Raw genomic sequence first — 26,310 nt, forward strand, 5'->3', positions numbered from 1 at the left:
GTTCCTTTTCAAGTATCCGACTCCAACCGTGAGCTGAGAATGTTCAGTCATTATTTTTATGAGTTCTTCAGTTTCATGGAGACTAAAGTTAGGTTTCCTCTGTCACTCTTGTGATGTCATTTGACTTTGACCTGCATCTCAAATAGCTCAGAAGGTAGTAGGCTGACTTTTCCACAGGCGCATCAGAAACAGCAGAGGAAGAATAGCTTCATTGATGTTAGGATTTTTTTTCATTTATTACAAAACAGAGTCTCTTTCTTGTCCATAACACACTATGCCTAACATTTATATAATATTCATTTAAAAAATAGCAGAAGGAAATAAAAATTAAACCCACAGAAAAACCAAAGTTCCGTTTATTGCAACATCTTCTGATTCATAGATTTTACAGCATATTTTGTACCATATCAGTAACTGTGGAATATTCCCAATTATCTCATTCCTAACCACCTGACTGAACTCATAATTTACTGAGAATTAGCCAGTATGAAACAATTCAGAAAACATATTACCTAAGACTAAAGTGGAATAAATCGTCATGGTTGACAGTTGTATCACTTAAATGGATATTGATTTTGATAATTCATAATCTTTGAATGTATCTTTAATATTTACTTTTTACATTAAGTATTTTTGTTAGTAAGATTTAGGAATTCATATTTATTATGTTATTTACATCACATAGAAAAAATACATTGTCTTTGCCTATACAAAGCCTACCTTTTACAACCGACTCAACAGGAAAGCACAGAGACTTATAATTTAGGTTCAACATTAGGTACAATCTACAAATATTATTCAAATGAATCTCATTCTAACCCGACAGTTCTCATTGCTCAAGTCCAATGTGATAATCACCTGCTAAGAAGTAACCTCTTAAATATTACTGGACGAATCTGGTGGTAGATATACAGGGGTTCACTGTAAAAGTCTTTCGACTTTTCTGAATTTCTCAAAATTGCCATAATACTATTTTGGAAGAAAGTTTCTTGTTGATATGGCCAGAAACACATTCTACATCTTTTTCTGAAACAAGTTTTATAGGCCCCATCCAGTTTATGTTTTAGACATCTGTAATTCAGCTCATTCTGGACCGTTCCAGGGCTGATTGCCCTATTTATGGCATGCTTATTTTTTTATTTGTAAAAGAAAAATGCCAAGGGATGGCTTGTCAGGTTTAATGTTGTGAGCACTATTGATACATTTTATTGAGAAAACACTGACCGCCCTAGGTGACACAGATGTTCTCACAAGGTGAGATGTCTTCCCAGTTGCAAGTCTCTGTAAGGAGGGGCCAGGTCCCATTTTTCTTTCGTATCTTCAGCCACCTAGCACTGATTTAGACCCTCCCTCGCCACGAGGCATGAAATAAGAACTTCTTCATAGATCTCTCCCTCCTGGGCCTCTCTTGTTTTAATATCATATTAAGAACGGACTGCTGGAGGAGACGTGCCTCCCCTGGGCCAGGCGCAATGAAAGGTGTTTTACCAAAAATGTTTTATTTCTAATGTTAATCATCTGAAAAATCACCTTCTTCTTCATTACATGCATTTTTTCGTAAACAAGACCTCAAGTCATTTTCCATTTCTATAAATATTTTCTATCCATTCTCTTCCTACTACCCTGATACTTTTTTAAAAATGTAAGCCCAGTCCAGTAATCCAATTTTTTATAAGCCTTGAGTCTCAGTTTTCATTCAGCTCTAAGCTCTCCTTGGGCATGACTATGTTCACCATTGACCACCAGCATGCCTCTGGCACCAGAGCTGGCACGTGGTGGATGCCTAATATATATTCTTGAGTGGATGGGAGGGCAGAAGGAAAAAAGAAGGGAGGGAGCAAGGGGGAGAAGGAAGGATGGATTAGCTGTTGAATAAAATTTCATATGGGAACTGGCTTATGAGGCCATATCTTTCAGGATTTTGTGAGTTAGGGTCGCTCCTAGAATGTCTAGAAAAATACCTCCTGCCCCAAGTATTTCATTATCTGGTGTCCAACAGTGCTTAAAAATCCACAGTTGTGATTTTCTTTGAGAGCAATTTATTTTATTTTCAAATGTAAATTCAGTCCCTTGAGTACTCGTAACTTATATATCAAACAAAAATAGGTCCAGTTTAAGTCAGAATTTGCTATAAATAAAGGAATGTACTTGGTATCACCCGACCAATGAAATAACAGTTGTGTCTTCTCAAATTTACTTCTACATTTTATTTTTATTTTTTTATTTTTTTGCTGAGGAAGATTTGCCCTGAGCTAATATCTGTGCAGGTCTTCCTTTATTTCGTGTGTGGGTCACCACCACAGCATGGCTGACTAGTGGTGTAGGTCTCTGCCTGGGATCTGAACCTGTGAACCCAGGCTGCCGAAGCAGAGAGTGCTGAACTTAACTGCTAGGCCACAGGCCAGCCCCTACTTCTACATTTTAAAGGCAATCAGTTTAATTGAGGAACTCTCTAATTTAGAAATGGCTTACTCTCTAAAAGTTAGAGGTTAGCCAGAGTTTTAATCAAGGCCACATTATGTACCACTTACCAAACTTAGGAAAGTTATTTAACTCCACTGAACCAATAGAAGTAAAATTAGTGATAGCCCTGGAAGCAGGAGCCAGAACCAGCCCTGCTGCCTTGTTAATGACCCAATTGTGTAAATGTCTGTTATAAATTTCTTAAGTGGTCTTGAGAGAGATAGCTAGAAAATGGTGCCTTAAGTTGTATGTATCCTGTTGCAAAACAAACAAAAAATAACAAAAATAAACTTTCTTTCACTGGTATGCAAATACCCAGATTTCTATTTTAGCTCCCAGTGAATTGCTGCCATGGGTAAGATGGATGGACAAGTGTTTATATTTCTCTTCTATGTGAAATATACAGAGGGAAGAAGCAGAGAAATACACAGCGCTTACGAACACTGACATTATCACTTTTCCTCAAGCCTCGCGGACTCGGCCAGCCCTCCTCTCTCAGCCACAGTTGAGCCCACAGAACCCTGTTACAGCCTCAGTCCTACCCCAGCCCCACAAACCAACCTTGTCCTTAGAATTAGGAATGGAAAGAGCTTGGGAAAGCCAGCTGCAGTGGAGACAAGATCTGAGACAGGCAAAACTGACCTGAATCACATCTCCGTAATGTATCAGCTTTGTGGTGTCAATCAAGTTACTGAACGTCTCTGAACCTCAGATTTCTCGTGTATAAAGTGGTGATAATAATGTCTGCCTGTAAATTGGTTAAGATGAAATAAGATTATGTAACTATTGTACCTGTTATCTGTTCCTTCTGAGAAAATCCAAAACTTCCCCCCTCAGTTAACTCTCCAAAGGAAGAGACCTGCCCCCATTCATCCCTTCACTCACGTATATTCTACGTGTATATTGGTCACAAGCTTAGGTTTTACAGTCGGAGAGACCTCGGTTTTGGTCTTAGATATGCCACTCGTTGACTGTATGATCATAGGAAGTAACTTCAACTTTCTAAGCCCCCATTTCTGCAGTTGTAAAACAGAGTAAAAATAAGGCTAAGCTTGTAGATGTATTATTGTAAGGATAATATAACATATGTTAAGCCCTTATTGCAAATAAATACCAACTAAGTGCTCGATAACATCGTAGTAAAATAAGAAATTAGAAAAATACTCTCATAGTGATGTTTGCTTCACAGATTCAGTCAATGCACAGGAGTGTCAGGAGTAGGAAGGGGCTCTGGGTGACTGGTCAGCAGTAAGTGCCCAGGAATGGGAAAAGTTTACGAATGTTGACTCCAATAAATGGATATCCAGATTTAGTGACATATTGAACACTGTCGTGGGAAAAATTCATGGTGCCAAAGTTGAATGCATGAGATTCTTGTTACTTAGAGATTCTTGGTATTTGGGGTCCTTTTTCTTTCTCCCGAGGGAGGAGTTTTATTTCTCAGTCTGGTAATTCCATCACTGCTTTTGCTTGTTTGTTAACATAGTTCTCAAAAGCTGAGAGAGGCCATTACGGTCCTTATTTGGTGCGTGGTCAACAAGGAAGGCAGCATGAGTTGGAGTCAGCGGTGCAAATGCTTTTCCAATTAAACAACCTGTCTTCCGGATCCCATAAGTTTCCAAAAAATAAATTAAAATGTTTCTATATTTAGGTGAAGCCTGGAATCTTGAATAATTGAGAAAAATTCCATCAGCTAATTTTGGTAGAATGCCTTGCCACTTAGTTTTTTTGTTCTAGTAAACAGAACCAATAGAGGGTTTTTAATCTGCAAATAAAACATCACGGTTTTGTTATAGGATTAACCTTTAAAACATAACAACTCGATATTCTATCCTTACACACTTAGGATAAAAAGATTTCAAATAGAGAAAAAAAGTTACCCATCAAAACTGAAAACTGATATCCTTTTTGAAGCCGGATAAATAGTATGCCTACTTATCGAGCTCATGAGGTGACCCATTTTAGAGGACAATTTTTAAAACTGGAAATGTGTGTAACAGTCTAAAAATAGTCTCCTAGCTCCCCCAAAATCTTACCAACACAATCAGAAGTAGTGCCTAAAATTTCGCGTGGCATTTTCAAACTGCTTTCATGTAATTTAGCCTATTAATTCCTCTGAAAAACTCTTTGCAGTAGTTCTCATTTGAATAAGACATTGAAACTCAGCAAGGTCAGGCCAACCGAGCTCAAGGTCACATGGCAAGTTCGTGGCATAACTGTGGCTCTAATCCCTTCTACCAGGACTGCCCTGAGTATTTGCCCAATGATGATTCATCAAAAAAACAACTATTCTGGGGACAGACTGTAATTCATTTGGTCACAACAGTGACAGTGGTTTTTCTGGTTTTGTTATTTTATTCATTTATTTATTGCTACAATTGTGCCTTTGTCAGAGGAAGCATCTAAGGAAAGAGAAAATAAATTAGTCCTACCATGGCGAAATTTTTTTGTCCCTCCTTAGGAACATAAAAGAATATAATGGGGGTGATGCATATTATTTTCAAGAGGCCCTGAGATTATTGGTTTGTTCCTTCATTAAACAAACATTAGGGTGACTTACTTTTCCCAGGTCATTTGATAGGCACTGGAGATCCAATGGGAAAGCAGACATGGTCTATGTCCTTATGATGTTTGGGTCCATCAAGGAAGCCAGATGTTGAATAAGTAATTACAAATGTGCTGACAGTGACAAAGAGAAAGTGCAGAGTGAAGAGGTCCCTTGGTCTGGGAAAGCAGGGAAGGCTTCTCGGAGGAAGTGGCTTTCAAGGTGAAATTCTATATCCACTCTTTCACTCACCACCAGTCAATAGCTAAGGTGGATTCTTTTCAGTCTGAGGTCATGAATTCAATATTGAAAAGAAAAAATTTTGCTGGCTTTTAAAATCTCTGTATACAGAAGATTAATTACTGACCTTGAAGACTTGTATACGCATTAAAAACATCATGTTTAGTTCTCTATTTCAGGTGACTATATTAACTTGAAAACTTTTGAAGAATTTGTCTAGAAATATTTCATGTTGACTACTTAGAAAAATCTCCTGGGAGTTTGTCAACCATTTAGTAAATACTCAATACACATAAGATGTATTTTCCTTCTCTCCAGTTTTTTCTTTCTTTGTCTTTCCTTCAACCCCCATTTATCCAAGGGTTTATAAAGAGCTCAGTGCCTCATTGGATAGAAAGGGCTGGACTTAATTATCTTCCAAATTGCTAAAAAAATTCCTAAAAGTACTGTAAAGTTGATGGAAACTTTAAGTGCACAGCAAAGCATTTTGATTCACAATCCGCAGTTTTATTTATCTTTCATTCTTATCTTTAATCGTGCCTCTTGTCAGTTGTTTTCTTGTGTCTTAATAATTTTAGCTCTTTAATTATGTTTGATTTCTGTTTGTGTCCTTTATGAATTTATGAATTAAGGAGGCATTTGTGGCAGCTTAAAACACAGAGCATGCTTTCCTTGTGCCCTTAAGACTATAGGGTACTGTCGATTCTGTTAGCATCCCACTGTGTTACAGCTTACAAAATAATCGCCCTCCATTTCAGAATGTGGAAGAATTGACCTCGAAATGAAGTAGACATAGGTAAGGCTTAGAATGACTATTCTAAAGCAGTTTAAAGAAAATGCTAGCATTATTTTGCAGCATTTCCATTTGGAGTAATAATTGATAGTTGATTATGATAAATTAATGTAACAAAAAGCCTTGTTTAAACCATAATTATACTGAATGTGTACTAGTTTTCGGAAATGCACGAGTCTGGTTGTTAAATTTCCTTTTGGCACACTCTTTTGCAATGGATCACCTCAAAAATAGAATTATTGCAATGAAACTCCTATCAGAGGTAGCTGATAAATAAAAATGAAATGAAATAGTTTGCTTCCACAGTTAACTTCTGCTGCCTTTGATCCTGTGACCAGTGAGTGTTTCAAAATACAGCACTGTCCTGAACCCGTCTCTCTGCCTGAGCCAGTTTCCTGAGGCGATGTATTTCAACATAACACGAGACCACTAATGTAACGCTTTGTTTCTCTGAAGCGTAGCTCCCAACCCCCGACCTGTCAAGTCGTGACTTAGTGTGTAAGGAAATGCCTATGTGGATTATGTTTAAATTCTCTCACTTTTAAATTGGGAGTTTCAGTTTGATTCCTGGTAGCTGTCTCTGATAAAGGAAATTCTGAGTTTCTGTCAGACACCAAACCCCAAATTTACTTTTCCTATCATCTGGAATCTTGGAACCAAAATCCCAGAAATATTCAAGAGGCAAACAAGATTTCTTATTTAGAGCTCTGAAGAACATAAGATCTGAGCTGTTGGCGGGAGGTGGCATTTTGTTGGGGTTTTGGGGGGGTTAGGAATTATGCAGATAACAATTGGCATTTAGCAAAGTTTATTATTTGGCAATTAGCAAAGTTTAGATTTCAGAATCTGGTTTTCCCTGGCACATAAGTTCACTTTCCAACTTGTAAAGAAGAGTTTGTCTTAGGGATGGAACTTCTCTCCTTGCCACTCAATCATGCTTCTACTAATATTCTTCTGGATAAATAAATGCTTAATAATGACAAATTAAAATATTAAAGAGATTACCACTTCATTTCCTTTTCTACTCTTTAGTACATGTAGGTGAAAGTTATAAACAGCTGTTTAAAATATAAATGACAGCAAAAGTTCGTCCTAGCAAACATCTCATTTAATTTTTAATTTTTTTTCAATTGTCTAAATTCTTAAGTTTATGAAGTACTAGCCAATTCTACAAAACAATATTGATATTTATATTCGAAATCAAGGCTTAACTTTGCTCATGATTAACCTCAGAAATAAGTAGCTTATTACTATGAGGGGGATTATATGTAACTGTCTGGAAGAGATGGGAAGAAGACAGTAAGTAATTATTTAAAGAAAAAATAACTAATTTGGCAGATACTTCTTGCATCTTTATCCAGTTTCACATTAGGGAAAAGGACCAGAGTTTCCATTTTCCTGGTCATAATTTCACATCAATAGTTCCGTTGTTTTTATATGTCTTAACTGTTTTAGAGGTCTCCTTTCAAGAAGCAGGGGGAAAAAGGAAGAAGGAAATGGTTTGGCAATCGTGAAAAAGACAACTTTGCATCTCCTTCATTGTACATTTCTTTTAGAAAATAGTAGACATTCTATAGTATCTTCATTCAGCATTATTCTTATGCTGTTATATTTTGTCAATTAAATATCAATTAATAGAACATTCTTTCAAGATGTAATGGATATGGAGACCAAGACAGGTGTTAGTCAAAATGCCTGTTCCCGGCTTTAGCTTGGATGGGAAGACAGAGTCCATCTTGCCATGACAAGTACAATTGGGACAACAAAAGTAATATTTTTCTGCTTCCAAAGTTGTATAAATGGACCACAGCTTTCATTTTCATAAACCAATGGTGCTGTTTCACCTACAAAATTTAAAACGTCACTGGATGGAATGAGAGCTTTGGATGCGTGCAAGGTCAAAGAAGTAAATCTTCGCTGGTACTTCCCCTTCTGCTCTGTACTTGTCTTTAACTCCTCCCAGCTCCCTCCCTTCACACCTCTCCTCCTCACCCCACCAGCTCTCAGGGCATCCCTGCTCCTCACCCAGACTCCAAGTTCTCTTACACTGTCTGGCTTCAGTCTCAGATGAAGTCATCCTACTCAACACCGAGTTGTTCAGCTCTGTGTTAACTCTGCCAGGAATGTTTGCATTTCCCGAGTGCCGTCCTGACATGGAAATTAAATAGTATAAAGGAATGAGATGATAATAGTAGTGGGATTTCATACACCAAGAAGAGTAGGTTGGAGTAGGTATAGGCACCATCGCATTCCTTCTCAAAGAATACTGTGAAGGTGACAACCGATTTTGCTCTTGTGAAATGCAAATGCATATACAAAAGCAAAACGTTACAGTTTGGGAAGCATTCGGATATTGCTAGTTGATTCAGCGAGAATGTGTTTATTTTTGAACTCTTGGCTCCTTCAAGGTTGTTGCTGTTCAGTCAGCTATCACTCACCCACTCTTTCAGCCTGTCTGTCAGATAACACAGAGGTGAAACCGGAAAAATGTTTTCTGTTACTCATTCCCAAAGCTGATATGGAACCTGTGGTGTTCTCCAGAACCCCTGGTGTGCTGGATGCTGTGGTGAAAATGTGTCATATTTACTGTCTTGAGCCTTTCCAGAAACTACGTGAATATTTTGGACCCCTTGGCTATGTAAGAAATCGATTGGGCTGGAGAGAGGGTCTCAAAATTTAGCAGATATGGTAACACCCTCTTAGCTCAACCATTGCTCAGTTTTGTCCAGTTCAGGGTGGGTTAAATTCACTTGGGCTCTCCAAGCCTCTCTAAGCTTATCCTGGAGAAGTGAGGTTCTGCCTTGGTTTACAGTTGAGGTCATCCTCGGGGCAGTGTTTGGACAAGGACTGATGAAATTATGCTGCATTGTTAACATTAAATACCACTTGGTGGTGAGGACCGATGACGGCGTTGGGGTCCTTTGACTCCTTGAGTACCATATCATAAAATATATGCCTCCCTGACATGAGCTGCCTCATAAAACATGTGAAGGGCTCTATTTGGCTTTCATCATTTATTTAATTTGAAAGGAAGTTGTTTTAAGAGATTTAACAGAAACTTAGGAAATGTTTCTAGGGAAAAGAAAATGAACAAGAAAATTGATCTTTGTTGTCCAAGTCATGCATTATAATTCCCTCTCCAAGGTGACGCAGTATCTCCTTGAGGGAAAAGCTGCCAGAAGCTTTGAAAGTGATCTGCCTGTTTTCTTCTCACGCTGACTTGCAGAGAGGGGCTGGTATTTCAACGATTAAATCCTTGTGGAAGCTTTGCTAATAATAATGTTCGTCCCTGTTTCTAAGAGAAGTTGAAATAAGGAAAACGATATGTGGCAGCTAGTTGTGTGAAATTTGGTAATCTCTGTTGAATTTCCCAGTCGTAGGCATTTACTTACTTTCTTTTTTTAACAAAAGCCCTCTATTTGCTTTTTTTTAAAACTTCACCCTTGATATAAAGGTTCCCCCACTTCAATCATACCTTTCACAATGTGTGAGTGTGTGTGCATGTATTGTGCTTTTCAGGAGTGGCATTTCACTATGCTGTTTAATCAGGGCTATATTTAAAAACAAATTCGCAAGGGAGTATTTCTCACGTTCTTAGTGAGATATGGTCTGAGTGAAGCAAGCTCTGTCGCAAAGGGCAAGTGTCAGGCAGCAGGAAGTCCTGGCCATTCCTTACACCCCTGCTTCAGCCAGCCTGCCACTTCCCTGTCAGCGTGTACTACCACACGGGGGAAATGCCCTCACTCAGCCACGAGCGCCTCCTGCTCAGCAAGGGACCCTCTGGCCCCAGGGCCCTGCACCAACTCTAACTTCCCGCTGTTTTCAGCTATCCTGGCAGCTTCTTGACAAATGGCTTTTGTTTGGGATCTTCAGGGAGTCCCAGTGCCACGACCATCTCTCAGAGCCAAATCAAGATTACGTTTCTCAAAGTCCTACAGGTATCGCTCTTACTTTTCATGAATGGGAAGAATTATTTTTCATCCGCCTCTGTAGCTTTGGGCCTCCTGCGGATAAACCTTTGCTTGTGTTGATCTATTTAACTCATAGTGTGCTTTACATTGGCAGTATGCGAAATACGAGCTGAGAGTGCATGAACCTTAACGATAGTCAAGGGTTTGTGGGAACCTGCAGAAACAGAAGGAAGTTGACTAAGGCTAAAAGCCGATTTTGAGAGTTAAGTGGGGAACTTAAAAAAGCGTTCTTATTACTGGCGTCTGGAAAACAGTGTATTAGCGTGCCTAATGAGCTTAATACAGCCCAAATTGGTCATACTAACTTTGTTAAATCTTTAAATGTCAGGAAAGGGCTCTTGTTTCATTAAGCAAGCAAATAGTCAAGAGCTACAACAATGGAACACTACAGTGCTGTTGCGAAGTGTTTCAGGGCACATTCACGTGGAAAAGTGGAAACTATCTCTGTGTCCAGGTGGTAATTCAGAGTTTTAATCTTGTCCAGGAGAATGAGACACCATGAAATCAAAGTCAACATTTTGTCAATCTTTTATTTCTAAAGATTTCTGTAGAAATCATATGAAAAATCTTGACCTCGCGACCTCAATAAATTGTCAATGACACCTTTGTTTTATGTCCACGTTAGCTTATTTTAACCAAATAACCAGGAATAAAAGAAAAGAAGATGCTGAAAAAAGCCTTTGACTTCCTTCTTTGCTTGAGTATTCTAGATATTTACAAGGAAAAGATTGATTCTTCACACAATTTTTTGTTTCTGTAGCATTGAGCGCTATTTCAGCAAGAGCAAAATTGTGAAATTGTTTGCAAAATCTCAAAAATAAGGTCTTTCTTTCTATTTAGACCACATGCAACATACCTGGAAACTACCAGGCCTGTATAGAAGTATGCATTAAATTTGCATTAAAATGTGTTCTAATTTGCCTGCATAGAAAACATTCAAAATTTGGATTAAAATAATTCATAAGAATTATTTATTTGCTGTAGACAGTATGGAAGATAGTGCCCTTGTAATTCTTTAGGGAAGTATAAAATTGTAGAAATCAAATTATAAACTTCATTGATAACAATGCATAAGCAAACTTTGAAGGCGATAAATAAAAGTTGGCAGCTAAAAGTGTAAGTAGTACCTCCATTTGTTTCTGTTTAAAAACAAATACCATTTATTTTTATTAATTATGTTAATTTGTTACAGTTAGGAATATGGCTCAACATTAGAAATTATATGCCTACTATATGCTTTGCATTCTACTGAATGCGCATCTCATTGTGCTTATTATTTGCATCTCATGGTTATTATGTGCTGAGTTATACGCTCATCAAAGATTTGTAAACATCACTTGCGTATTTCCAATAGGTGGTGGCTTCTAGATTCTCCTCATCATTGAAATCTGATAACAAGTTCCTAAATGTCATAAACATCTAACTGCTACGTAGAGTGACAGCAATAGCATGTTGGGCTAAAGAATTTCAGAAATCTTCAGAAAAGCAGTTTAACCTCTACTATATGATTTGCAGATATATCACGAAACTTGCCTGATATACTATGACACTTGCTTTGGTCTGACAAAGATATTTTTGTTTTACGTTGGTCAAGTTCCGATCCTTTCCAGAATCTTACAAGCACTGGAATATCTAGGGATGAGTTTTCCATGTATTGAAATGCCCCCTCTGTGGTTCTAACAAGCCTCTTTCACAACAACTTTAAAAGGTGAGAATGACACCCCAAATAGCCATCCTGGGCTGATCTCTTTTGAAACTTGAGATATTTCGTCCCTGGTTCATTTGCTTTTAATTTGAATATTAATTACCCATGTAATAATTAATTTAACTATTTATTTGTACTGTCTTCACTGTTCTTTGGGTCGTACTTTGTCTTTCCATTTGGTCCACAAATTCTTTGAGGCCAGAGGTTCCCTTATATGCAAGAGCAGTGCCATTAATGCAGAGTCGATGAAGCATCTTGCTACACTCTCCTGATTGGTTTCACCCCTTTATTCGAAAAATCAACTTAGTGATGTGATCAGGGCCTATCACAGGCCCCAAGTCCAGTGGAAGGTTAGGGGGCTGGAGGGCAATCGGTCACTCTGGTCTCACATTTCAGAGATCTCTCAGGGCTCAAAAGGAGATTATGCATTCAGCCACAGCAATATACTGACAATAATGAAAAAAGGAGTTTGTCATATAGCTTTAAACTTTTGACAAACCACACCACTTCAAATGCACCGTGAGTCAATATATGTGTGTATATACACACGCTCAGGCATGGACGCATGCAGGCAGGCATGTTCACACTTAAATTCTGCAATTAATTTCTGAGCGACACAGTTTCATGGCATAACATTCCTAAAGTTAAAGGTGTTTAACTATTTAATGTAAACACTTAAAATACCCCTCAATTTTGCGGACCTGTTTTTGCATTTCTTCGTCTTTTTTTTAATATATGAGATCCTTAAAACATGGAAGTAGTGTAAGCTTATCTTGACCTTTGAAGGGCTTTGGATATGAATCCACTATTGAAGCAACTGAAATAACTGGGTGTTAGCCAACATTTCTTCATTGAATTTCTCCTTTATGAGATTGTTTAAGAACAATATTTTATATTCTGTAAAATCCTCAAATGTGTCTAGCATAGTGTCATTCTTTTCTTCGAAAATTGAATGGATGTTAATGCATGATACTGGTGATACACTTAGCTTTAAACTGAAATATTTTTCTTTGGCATTGTTTTCAGTTCCTGGTAGCATTCAGGGTAAAAGAAAGGCAAGTCTGTAAGATGTGAACTTGAATTAAAGAGTCTAAATTGTTAAAGTCATAGCAGATCATATACATTTGATGAGTTGATCCCTGAGAAATGCTTGGAGACCTTATACAATGCTTAAAATAGATTTGAAAGTAGTTTTTCAGTGGTGACAAATTTTTCTCTTTTGTGAGGAAAGTACATTTTTGAAAGAAGCAGCATATGATTAATATATAGCTTATTAAGCAAAATTTGATTTGATGCAGAAAGAGGGGGTATTACTTAATAAGGAGGCTAATTTTCTCCCGTGGACCTGGAATGAGTGCCACTCATTACTTTAGAGCCACACTTCTCATATCTATTTCAGAGGAGAAAGAAAAGGGAATGATATGGTCATGTTAGATTTGAGAAAACAATGTGAGTGAGTGAATTTATGTTGGAGGTTTAGACATAGTACCTAAAAAAGAAGCAAAGAAAGGATGAGGAGCTAAGACTTGGCAGGTTGGTGGACTCTGACACCTCCCCAAGAGAACACTAGGACATTTTGATTTTTTAAAAAAATGTTATTGTTTAAGATTATAGTAATGTTCAAGGAAACTTTAAATAGAAAGTTGCTCTTCTGGAGATGGTCTTGTCTGCCAACCAGAACAAATCACAAAACTTTCTACTGTCTCTCTTCTCAAAAAGGGATGTCAAAAGGAACATCTTAAGTGGTGACTATGGGGTGGGTGCCATGCAAATTGAAGAAAAAATCATCCAAGTTGCATTTAAGTTGAGGACAGAGATGATTCCACCAGCATCCCACAGACCAGAAACAAAAAGTATGTTCTAGTTTTCTTACCCCTTATGCTAATAGGGGTCATGTGATAAACCACATAATTGGAATTCTCAGAAAATCTCCCAATCTCATTTTTGCCAATAGTTTCAACATCTTTCTCTCCGCTAGTATGTCATCAGAGCTGCCAAATGGGTGATTGATTAAATTCGTTTGAGCATACTCTTGTAGAAAGGGGAACAAGTAAAATTTTTTAAAGTGAAGTAGACTGAATCGTAGATAGAAGGACTAGAAATCAGATGGAGAGACAAAAGCACAAGTGATATTCAGGCCATGAAAAGATAAAGCAATATTTGCTGGAAACAAAAAACCCTAGATTATCTTAAATCATCCCCAGTGCTCTGAGAAAGTTATGCTGAAATCTGCAACTTTGATCTGTAGATTTCGCAGTAGCAGATATGAGCAGGGACCAGGGAGAACATGACCTCTTAGCTACTCCTTGTCACCACCAAAACCTAAGGAGTAGTGCATCAAATTAAACCTCACGATAGCCACTAGAAAATGCTGGCTGAAGCCCAAGTCTTAGAAAGGGAAATGAGTGCCACCAACAAATCAATACCCTGGGATGTGACTTTCTAACTACCACATTAATACCTCCTATTGAGTAGCATTTTCTTATTTTTTAAAGATTTTTTCAGATGTAACAGATATGACAACTATTGTTTCCAGTGCCCCACAGCTCATCTCATTTAATTCTTTAGGGTAAATGAAGAGGATGCGTATAATTACCACCAAATAAGAGAAGAAGAATGGGGGGTTCAGGGAACAGAGGTCACACACACATGTGGTCAGAAAGTCTGGAGTATGAATAACAGGATATGATTTGCATTGGGCACCCACTGTGTGCTGGGCAGTGTCTCAGGGCTGGACGTGCATTATGTCTTTGCATCCCACAGGACAACCCCGCAAGGGCATTGCCTTTATTTTACAGATGAGGAAACTAGGCAGAGAGAATTTAAGAAACTTGCCCAAATTTGAACCCTGGCAGTCTGTCCTAGAGCATGGACTCCTCACTAGTCACTCTCCTACCTCCCATTTCCTGACCAGATCCACATCACAACCCAAGGAGAAGTTCCATAACGAGAGCTGTGATTCCAATAGACTTAACTATCCTCATTTACTCAACTCAGAGTCTTTCTCTGAAGAAAGGACACCCTGTAATGTGATACAGAATAGGGCTTAGTGCTCAGTTAAAATATAAACTTATTAAATAATATCTAAACTTGTCCTCTAAGCCAGTTGATACTGGTTTAAAGTAGTGCTAAGCAAAAGCGTCAAAATATGTGTTTCTTATGCAAAAAAAAAAAAAAGAAAATGAATCCGTGGTTTTACATGGCGTGCTTCTGTGCTCTCCCTGGATTTGCTCCGTGGGCTTCCATCTGGCTCATTTCATCTGGCCTAAAACATTGGTCATGTGGTTGCATTTCACTGCCAAAGTGCTGCTCCTTGGTCAGCTGTTCAGAGGAGCCAGAAGATTCTCTGAGCTGGAGAGGTCAACTTCATCCTGTGTCATGCCTGTTTATTCTACCGGCATTGTCTTGAATATTAAACTGGCTTCTTAATGATAGGCCAAATTGTGAGTAATACTAGCTAAATTGAAAATGAGAAAAATCGTTACCTTACAGGCAGCATAACAGTCATTACAAGAATAACAATATGGCTAACAATCTTTGCACCTTGTGGGAGAGGTAGCGTAGCGTGGTGTAAGAGGGAGACTATGGATTTAGAGCCCAACAGACCAAGCTTGAATGCCAGCTCTGCTGCTTTCTTGACTGAGCAATTCCCTAACCTCCATTAGCAGATTCCATGTCTGTAAATGGGAAATAAAAATGCCAACTTCAAAGAGCCACTGTGCCCTTAAGTGAAACATGTACATAAAAGTAGGCCTGCCTGCCACCACTTTTATAGCATTTTCTACATTTCCTTTTTTGATGCTTCTGTTGTCGAATATGTTTAGGGGTTAACTGTTATCATCGGGAGCACTCTTGGTTACAGAACAGTGCCATACAGCTGGCTTCTGAACAGTCGCCGTATAAGCAGCTTGCACGTACAAACAGCCTCCCCTTCAGAAGGTGGTGTGGAGTAGTGGTTGAGAGCTGTGAGACATTGATAGGTTTCTTAACTTTGATGTGCCTTAGTTTTCTCATCTGTGAAATGGGGCATTGTGAGGATTAAGTGTTTTAGCCATATTTAATGCCAGGCACATAGACAGCACTAAAATAAATGTTAGCTATTATTAATACTAAAGTGTAAGCCCCATGTGGCAGCAATTTTTTTCTGTTTTTTCCACCTCTGTATCGCCAGTGCCTGGAAGGCTGCGTGGCATATAGTAGGTACTTGATGTCTATGTATTGAATGAATGAGCCCATCAGCAAATTTTTTTTGATCTCTGACAAGAGTGGAAACACTCTGCTTCCTTTCCCCATGTTCATGGAACAGAGGGTCCATGCTGAAGATACCCAAGAGTTCATCTGCTCAAACCCATCATCTTACATTGAAAAACCTGAAGACCCCTCTAGGTCCTAATTATGTGAAGTCAATCTAATGCAAAAGACAGACATGTCAAGAGCAACAAGTGGGTAAGCCACATTCCAAAAAGAAAGCTTGAGAGCGAACCTGAAAAAGATAAGCTTTGTGCTGGGCTGAAGGAATAAACTTTGTAAAAGTAATGTGTAACGGAAAGTTGCACATTGTTGTTACACTTTTGTGTAACCTTTGCACACGTGTAATGTAGAAGAAAGTAACGTGACCATGAATAAAACACTCAAATGCCATTAGGCTTCATATAAAAGATGAATGCATTCATCCAGAGAGTATTTTGTTAAATGCTATGATAAGCCTGGTCAGTAGTGTGCTGGTAAACGTTAAGAGTCAGCTCTCTGTGAAGACACCAGAAAAAGCCAATCTGTAGTGTTTGCTGATTTCTGTGGCAAAATATTTCCCGCCAATCCATTTCAAGCTGCAGAGGTCACTAAATGTGGAATTGACAAGAGATGCATAGTAGCATATACACGTACAATAGATGTAAATGACCTCAAAATGTAGACAATAGTAAAATGTAGTCAAATTATTAGGAAGTGATGAGTTTTGAGTATTTATTGCCATTCTTTTAAACAGAGTTTATTTAATGGTAAGTTTATGTAATTCAATTTTTAATAATCATTAATAATAACAACCGACCTATAAATACTCCTGAAAATTTCACAGTCCGCTTTTGCCAACTGGTATGGGTGTCTCCAGCACACTCCTGTGCCTGGTGCCTTATTAGCCACCTAAAAATATTTACCTCGTATTAGGTATATAATGAGGAGTAAAATGGATGAGATCTCTGCTCTAGGAAAGCTTACGTTCTAGTATAGGAAGGCAGAAAATAAACAAGTTGACAACTAAGTAAAATAAAATAGGGAGCAGGATAGGAAATTCTGGAAGTCAAGGAAGTCTTCATCAAGAAAATGACAGTTTGTTTACATCTAAGTTGAAACATCTCCCTTCCATACCTCCATGAGTACACCTGCAGTCCTAGGCGGACAAGGCGTAACTCAGAATTGCACTGAGTCAATGGAACCATATGGATATTGACCTCATTACTGACTGTGTCCTTGGTCAGATCAGACTCCAGTTTCTTGTGTGAATTTGCCTTTGCTTCACCTTTATTGTAAGAAGATAAGGAGGAGGAGCAAAAGGAGGAGCAATTTACAATATACTTTCTATTACATTCTTTCAAATAATCCTCAAAAAGTTTCATATGTAGAAAATATTAAAGTGAAAAAAATTAGAAGTTAAAAGTCAATAGCAGTAGTATGTTCTATGATTGTACCTTATTTTTTTTTGACTTGACATCTGCCCCCAAAACATAGATGTCATGACCTGAGTAATTATGTGATGAGTTTTTGATTTTCAGAAGTAGTCATACACATTTAAAATCTTGGATTAGAAGGAAAGCTAGCCAGACCAAACTTTCCTCTAACACATAAATTTTTAGGATGGGGCCTGTAAATATTATGCTTCTAATGCTTGTTGCTTGATCCCTTTTGGCAATTAACTTGTCTTTAATTGATTTGTGGATTATCCACTGGAAGTTGCTATGGGTAAAGGAATGTAATGGCAGAATTTGTTTCTCTAGGATAGCAAAATAGATCGGCTGGGAGGAGAGGTTTGACTCTGTAAAATATCCTTGGTTTTCATGGACTTTCTTTTTTTCGCGTAATGGCAGTGTTTAGATAGATAGAGAATGAAAAACTAGCTGAACCTGATTAGTGTTCTTCTCCAAAGGGAAGATTTACATCCTGTTTAAGCATCACATTAATTTGATGACGTGAGTACATTCTCTAGTGAAAGGGTGGTCACTTTAGGAGAGAGAAAAACATAACAAAAAAATCCTGCTGCCATCTTTGGATTGTAGTTGACAAAAGCTCTCATCAGTGGGTTCCACCAAGTATGCTGCCCTGATCTCAGATGAACTAGACGATGAAAACATTTCATTGCTCATATAACTCTTTTATTTCTATATCTTGCCATTTCTGAGAAAATTACGAGATATTTTCCCAACATAAGTTTCCTTAGCTCTTTGTCATAAAGCTCAAAATGTCTTGAGCAAACTCACTTGCCAGTTGCCAGTGGTACTGCTGCTGGTGGGCATGTTTTTGTCTTGCCTTCTCTTGTCGAGGAGGAGAATGACCCTGTGCAACTCTTGTTATATGTGCTTCTTTCCTAACTCTTGGCTGAGACACTCAGGGGCAAGAAACATCAACTTTCTCCTCCTAAAGAAATACACGTGGGCTGAGACAACAAAAATCAGGGAGATCTGACTTGCAAAAGTGCCAAGAAAGGGAAAGAAGAAATTATTGGCTGGGGAGAAAAATTATCTTGTGTTTTGAAATGAACTTAAAAGGCTTACCGTTTGTGTTAGCCCTGTATGACTTGAAAAAAAAAAGATCTTGCCTTCCCCGTGTTATAAGAAAGGAAAGGACTCTCTTTCTTTGTTAAATTATTTTTACGTAACCCTTGGCAATCTGTGAGAATCTAATTGGTATGCGATGATAGATGTGAACGTGCAGCTAGGTGAGAAAAAATGCTTAGTCATTTTTACTTACATACCTAGCACTCAGACTGAGAAATTAAACATTACCAGCTCCCAAGGATTCCCCCTCCTGAACCCTTCCAGTTAACTATGATACCAAAGATAACCCCCATCTTGACTTCCAAGAGCATAGATATGTTTTGCCTGCTTTTGAACTTTCTATGAATGGAATTATACAATATAAACTCTTCTGTTTTGGCTTCTTTAGGTCAACATTTTGATAGTGAGATTCATCTGTATTATTTTATGCGGTTGTAGATTGTTCATTCTCATTGCTATAGTATTGCATCAAGCGAATATACTTCAAGTTACTTATTAATTCTATTGTTGATGGATACTTGGGTATTCCAGTTTGCAGCTGTTATGAATAGAGCTGCTATGAACATTCTAGGATATGTCATTTGCTAAACAAATGTACGCTTAGTGTGTAAGTTTGCATACATACACATATGTTGGGTATATCCCAAAGAGTAGAATTTCTGGGTTGTAGCTTATGCATATGTTTTCAGATACTGCCAAATAGGTTTCCAAAGTGATTGTACCATTTATATAATCCCCAAAGCAGTGTTTCAGTTTTCCACATCCTCACCAAAGTGTAGGCCACCTAGATAGTCCATTTTCAATGACAGCATCTTAATAAATGATTGCTTAGTAACAGCAATGTCATATGATGCCTTTTATTTATGGAGATGGATCTTCTGATCTATAGGACCTGCTTTTTCAGGAATAGTTTGGGTAATGGTGAACCATTCTCACTCTATTTCTCCTCATGTTGAATAGTACATAACTGTGAAATAAGTGACTATAGTAGAAAACTTGGCCTGTTGTGCAGAAACAGAATTTTCCCTCTTTTTGACCCATATTCGGTTTAAATCTGTGATCTTATTCTTGCATTTTACCCAGATTCATTTGTCAACCCAACAATAATCATTGTTAGCAAAACCAATTAAAATGTTTTATTCTATTTTAAAATTTCCGTCTCCTACGTTTAGTTCTAGTTATATAGCCTGTGCTCACTTCAAATCAAATTTTCTCTTCTCTAAATTATTTCTTGGAAAAGTTGTTTTGGGCTTTTTGTAAGCCAAAGTAATCTGTTTAAACACACCAGCAAATACATAGGCAATGTAAGTCATGAACAATAAATGTGTATGGATTTTTCAAAGATTTTTTTCACCCATGCATTTAAAGCAGTTTTTTCCTTTATTCTCTTTTTTCTTTCTTTGTCATTATTGTCTATTTTTTTTAATGTCAAGATTCTGGTAACATATAATCCTCTTTTATGTGCCATGGCCTCTAAGGCTCATCATAAGCTGATGGATGATATCAGGCTGACTTCTGGTACATCAAGTAAGTAACCTGACCCTGGTTCAGTTTGTACTATGTCAGAATGTGATCATTAGTTTCTAGATGATGACTGGAGAAATTTCACACATGTAACAACTGTGGGTCCTATTTCTTGAAGTTTTCAAAGTCCAGTCCTAACCCTCTCTCTTTGGTAGCATATTAGGTAAAACAAAAAGGAAAGTTAAGGTAGTATACATGTAGTCTAGGAGTTTCACAATATGAAAAAATATACACTTTTTTACCAGACAGATACTTCAAATCATGAACTTTGAAAACTAAGAGCCAGAAATTGGGAAAGGAATTAAGGATTTATGAAGTTTTCTTTTAAAGTTTAATCTCTACCTTATTGGGCCCTGCAAGTTGTTATATTTGAGTTTTACTTTTAGATTCCTCAGAAATGAGCTTTTCCTAAAAATGCAATCTTCAGAACCAACAGTTCACAGTGCCTAAATAACTCCCTGGATCCTGCCGGAAGTTGTACTAATTCTTTTGGGTCACTAAAATATTGTTTCCAGTATATACCAAATAGCGATGTAGAATAGCTAATTGTTTTATCAGTGGTAAATTAAAATTTGTCCCTGTGGCATGGTAAATTAAAGTCCACAGAATTCATTTTAACCAACATTTCAAACTATCAAATCTTTTAGCAAAACTACTAAAGAAAAGCAGAATGGCTTATCTTTGTTTTCAACTCTCTGTCATCCTGCCTGCTGCCAGGGATGACAGCAAGATATGAAATATACAAATTCAAAGCTAAAGGGGATCCCTGGGGCCAAGGATTACCCTCTAATAGATGATCAGCCCTGTGTTCATTGAATACAGATTGATCCACTCGGTGAGAGAGACTTCGATCTCCACTGGGGGACCCTATTCGGAGATGGTGCTCTATAGAAGAATCTGACAGCAAAATAAAACTTTGGAAAATAGAGTAAACAAAGGACATGGTGTTTTTCAGGCTTTATTTTTACCTCATAAACGTTTTTCTTTTCTTCTGTTTTTTTCAATTATTTCATTATAATTAAATGAGTAGCTAGCTTAGGCCCAGCAACAGCGACTGAAGAGGAACTTACACTTTTGCTGAAGAGAACAAGGCAGTTTAGAATTAAATACTCAATTTTGTGGCTTAAGCCAGTGCCTCGCAAAACTGGATATGCACACTTACCTCCTGGGGATATTGTTAAGATGCAGAAGCTGATTGAGTGAGTCGACCATAGGGGCTGAGATTCCACATCTCTAATGAGCTCCAAGATGGTGCTGATGCTGCCAGTCCTTGGAGCTCAGTTTGAGTAGAAAGTTTAGGAGATAGATATTAGAGTAAATTTTTCAGATAGAGTAACTTTTGCAAATGAGAAGCAAATATGTGGCTCCATTTGAAATCAGCCAAAAATTGTCATCCTTTTAGTAGAATCCAAAAGTAAACCTAGTTCTTAGTGGTATAGTAGAGACTTCATAATATAATACACTGATGCACTAACAAAATATTTAGGCACCGAAAATAAATCATGGGGACTTTTGTAAATGCTTAATATAAATACATATCTGCAGCTTTTAATGGTTTACTGCTGGTTCTGTTGACAGAAACAGTCTGGAGATGACACTATTGAGAGGGAAGATGGGTGTGAAAGATAGAGAATGTAAGCTTTTTCTTTTTGAGCTGTTCCGCATGAAGTTGCCGGAACATCTGCTTTTGTGTCAAAATGTTAATGAATCTTTGTTTTCCGTGAATGATTTGAACCACTGAAAAAGAGCCCTGAGGAATATCTAAAGTAAGAATTTAAGAGACAGAGTCTGAAAGCTGGCCCCATCCACCAATATTGTTTCCATTCTCAGAGAAGAATTTGTGGTGCTTCTGAAAAAGCTATCACCCTTTGCCGCTGGAAATATCGGGAAGTTTGTGTTAACAATTTATTGATCACTGGCCAGTTTTCAAGCATTTTTACTCATCTTTTGCTATCAGTGACAGTGAACTGTGGAGAGAGGAGAAAGCATGGGACAGTACATCTTTTAGTTTTCCTTGGTTTACAATGAAAACTAAGAGATGACTGAATAAATTGAAAGTATTTTTGTTATAACATCTGTGAAGTTCTTCCCATAAACCATTTTGTATATTGTATAAAGACAATATAGTTCTTAATATTCAAATCCAATCTCAGACTTCATTTATTTACCATTTATTATATAACTCACCACACAAAATATAATTTCTTAGTTTTTTGTTTTGTTTTTTGTTTGTGAGGAAGATTGTCCCTGAGCTAACATCTGTGCCAATCTTTCTCTATTTTATGTGGGATGCTGCCACAGTGTGGCTTGATGAATGGTACTAGGTCTGTGCTTGGGATCCGAACCTGTGAACCCTGGGCCACCAAAGTGGAGTGGGTGAACTTAACCACTCTGCCAACAGGCTGACCCATAATTTCTTATTTTTAATATAAACTTTCTTTATTATCTTAGTGATGATGTCCTGGTACACAGTAGTTGTTTAGGTTACATTTATATGGAAATCCAAATATGAACTATACCGGTTTTTGCCTGGAAGAGCAGCAGACCACTGGACCAGATTTTCACTCTTATTTGCCTCATTATACAACATCAGGCATGTTACTTCTCTGCACCTTGGCCTTTTCGTGTGAAACTGAGTGTAGAGACTATATAATTACTATATCCCTATTAGTTTATAGAATAGCATTATGGAGGTGTAAGAAAACTCTAAATGAGCCAGGATATAGGCCTAAATATTTCTCCATAATCAAACGCGTATTCTGTAATGCCAACACCAAGCCCAGGAAACATCAAAGAATAGTTCAGTGTCCCTATGGACATATATGCAATTGATTCATTCAACAAATATATCTTAAGTACACATAATCTGCTAGAAATATGAAGCCCCAAAAGTTTATGTTTTCAATTCTGATATATGTTCTTTAAATCAGGGGTTGGCAGACTTTCAAAAGTGACCCTATTGCTGACATTGTTCTTCTGAATAATAATAATTATTCTTTTGAATATGCTAGTAAGTATAAACAAGAGGATGGATATGAAAGTGAAAACAAACTCTTACCCTTATATTGTGTATTCCAGAGTTCCAAGAAAGAGACCTCCCCAATGCCTACTCTCAATGAATTAATGTGAAATTAATGGGCTATTTACTTGCCCAGTCAATTCAACTGGTTTATCGGCAACTATTAGTAATTTAAACCCTGTCACATTACCAAAGCAAAAATTTAGATGCTATTAAGATAAATTTAATTATTTTAAAGTTTCAATTTAATAAAGGAGAGAAATAAAAAGGACTAGTTAAAATTATATGAAGAAGCAAGTCCAAACATGGTAATTTGCAGTTCAAAGGAGAAAGGCATTTGTCTTCTCTCAAGAGCCACTAGACCACAAAATATCAAAGTTAAAGATGAACGCCAGCACTGGGAGAAACGATGCAGATAAGAGGCTCTGTATGTAGACTCTGGTATTTGTCAGAGATAAAGAGTGAAGCTGAGTCTGTTCCTAGATGATGGGTCTTGGAGTAAATAAAATGGGAGGTTATGCTAAGTATAAAACTATGCATTTACAAAAGTCTTGCCCATTAAGATCTTCAGAGATGTTTAAAGTCATGAGAAATAACAGCATTGCTTTTAAGTACCTGATTCAAGTTAGATAACAAATCCTTATCTAGAGACTGTTTAGAACATCATGCATTTAAAGTGAGTAGTTGGCTTGATGATTGAGCAGAGAGTCCTGACTTCACATTGTGGTGTTTCATTTGTGGGTTGTATGACGTTTATTAAATTTCTTAAGTGCACTCTGCTTGGTTGCCTCTGCCCCTCCATCATTAGCTGCTGTGAGTGTTAAGAGAGAGAATGCAGATACAGCCCTTAGACCAGTGCCTGGCATCTGGTAAGCAGTCAACTTGTGTTAGTTATTATTTGCAAAAATAGGCTACAGATTTCTTTCCATTGAAGGTATGTTTAAGTATGAATAGGAAGCTTGTTTATGGAACAGGACTGATTCTCTGCCTTCTCTTCTATAGTGCCCAGTATTGAAAAGAAAAGAAAATAACAATCCAACCACTGACCATTTTAAAATAGATGGGATTTATGCCATACATACGTATGTGTATATATGTGGGAATTTGGAGAGATAGGTCTGCGTTGGTGTGTGTGTGTGGTTCCCACTGCCGGGATAATTGGATTTCTCACACCTAGTAACTATTCCAGAAAGTCCAGACCTAGCCAACTGTCATTTACACAATTGGTATTCAACATATATTTATGGAATTTAATTCTTTTTATATTTCAAATCATTATTAGTGCTTTTTCTACTTGCAAAACAATTACAATAACCTTTTGGCTTCTGTGATTTGGGCTATTCTGAGGGCCTCTGGGGCACCATGATGTAGTCATTTGATCCCGTGTACAACTAAGCTCTTATGGATTTAAATTACTTAACTGTTGAATAAACCTGTAAATCACCCAGTATCCACGTCGCAATATGGTTTTCTCGTTCTCCATTCTTCCTTGCAAATGCAGTACCTCTGAAGTGATAAACACGTTGTATCTGTGTAGAAAAATAGCCCCCAGAAGAAAGCCGACTGCTGACCTAGGTCTGTGCTGGCCGACGAGACAGACCCTAGGCAGAGAGCATTTGGACTGTGGCTAATCCAAGTGGATGTGCTTTAAGTGTAGAATGCACAGAAGATTTCAAATGCTTAGTATGAAAAAAAGTCTCATTAGTAATTTTTATATTGATTATATGAATAAATAGTAATATTTTTCATATGTTGGGTTAAATAAAATATATTATTAAAATTAATTTCACATGGTTTTTAAAAACAGTTTTGTGATGTGGCTTTTAGAAAATTTAAAATTACGTGCATGCCCCCATTCATGATTCACATTATATTTCTATTGGACAGCACTGATCTAGACAGAAGTGACAAGAAAGAAAACAGGTAAGGAGATGATAATTCTTAGAAAAATAATGAAAAGTATGAAATTTTAAAGTGATAAATGAGGTCGGAGTCTATAAACAAGTCCACCATATAGTCCACCATATGCTTATTTTCAGGGGAAAAAGAAGATTTTGAAATGTTTCATAGTATGTTCCAGTCAGTGTGAAATTGCTCATCAAGTGAGAGTTAAAACATTAGCAAACCGGGGCTGTTGCTGGAAGTGGGATTCCAGAAAAGGCAAGAAGGCTGTAAACATTTCTATAAAGTAACAGGTGGTGAAGGCACCAATAGGAGTATTTCTTTATTTTACTAAATTTTCTAAGGGAGTGGATTTGGGGATTTGTGAAGATGTGAAATGTGTTTGAATGTCAAGGGTATAATGCAATTTTCCCCGGTATTTTTTAATTTAATGACCTTTTGTTAACCTCAGGATATTGAGGCTTAGAGTATTTCAATAATTCTTTCAAGGTTGCACAGCAATTCTGGGGTGGAATAGGAATTCGGATCTGTGTGACTCCAAAGCTCGTGTGACAGAGTGTACCCATGAGACCTTGGTCCCTGGAACCACTCTGCAAAACAATGCTTCTGTGATCAAACAGTTTTTAGAATATTCTGTTTCCCTCTGGAACATTATTCATTCATTAGCATATTAAAGGCAATGGTGGGTACTGAAGAACTGTTTAGCTTTGTTTTATTTTTTTCTCAAACTTATTTTACCACAGACCACGTCTTCCCCTTCAGGTGCATCTGTATATCATAGATCACCTATTATGCTGGAAGTAATCTTCTAGAGAACACTATTTGGAAATGCTGAAATATGTTCAACTGCCTCCTATCATCTCTCATTATTGGCTACCAGAGAAAATGACTGAGAAAATATAAAATATGCAGGAAAATAGATAATTTGATGTTAAGATGGCTCACTTCTAACTTGACCAGAGAATCAAACCCAGGATTTCAAAATACACTTGGGTGCATTTCTTGGTTATTCTTATATCCGTGGTGCGTGATCCAGAGAGATTCAAAGAAGGCTATCTTTGGACTGATGACTGTCTAGGAGTCTGTTTGCATTGGACAGATAGTAAGCCTTGCTTCTAATGAAGCTGCACTTCTAAGTAAGAACTCCTTGGGATTTGGAAAAGCATTGTCAAGAAGCAAATACATCATCACCATCAGAATTGTAAATGGTTACACAGTGGTGCTGGTTACAACATGGACAAAAGTTTTATAACGTATTTCTTAGTTTACATTTTTTATTTTCTGACTTTTTTCTATAAATTGTGCTAAAAATGCCACTGAGGATCATGAAAACAGACTGTCATTAATAGTTGCTACAGCACTGAGAAATTTGTAAGCGTTT

The 26,310-nt window shown here is 37.4% G+C and overlaps 1 protein-coding gene across 6 annotated transcripts in view; it reads left to right on the plus strand.

Moving 5' to 3' along the window:
* PDE4D (phosphodiesterase 4D) overlaps positions 1 to 26,310 on the plus strand; it is a 1,409,587-nt gene that overhangs the window by 1,069,309 nt on the left and 313,968 nt on the right. Inside the window, exon 1 of one of the 6 annotated variants that reach the window (XM_046671309.1) lies at positions 9,753 to 9,979. The exons of the other annotated variants lie outside the window; for them this stretch is intronic. Within the exon in view, the coding sequence (XP_046527265.1) occupies positions 9,891 to 9,979 (89 nt within the window). The 5' untranslated portion in view covers positions 9,753 to 9,890. Of the gene's footprint in view, positions 1 to 9,752; positions 9,980 to 26,310 lie in introns of those variants that run through there. 6 annotated transcript variants of the gene reach the window in all.

This window comes from Equus quagga, chromosome 9 (assembly GCF_021613505.1).
Source record: "Equus quagga isolate Etosha38 chromosome 9, UCLA_HA_Equagga_1.0, whole genome shotgun sequence".
In the NCBI taxonomy this organism is placed as follows: domain Eukaryota; kingdom Metazoa; phylum Chordata; class Mammalia; order Perissodactyla; family Equidae; genus Equus; species Equus quagga.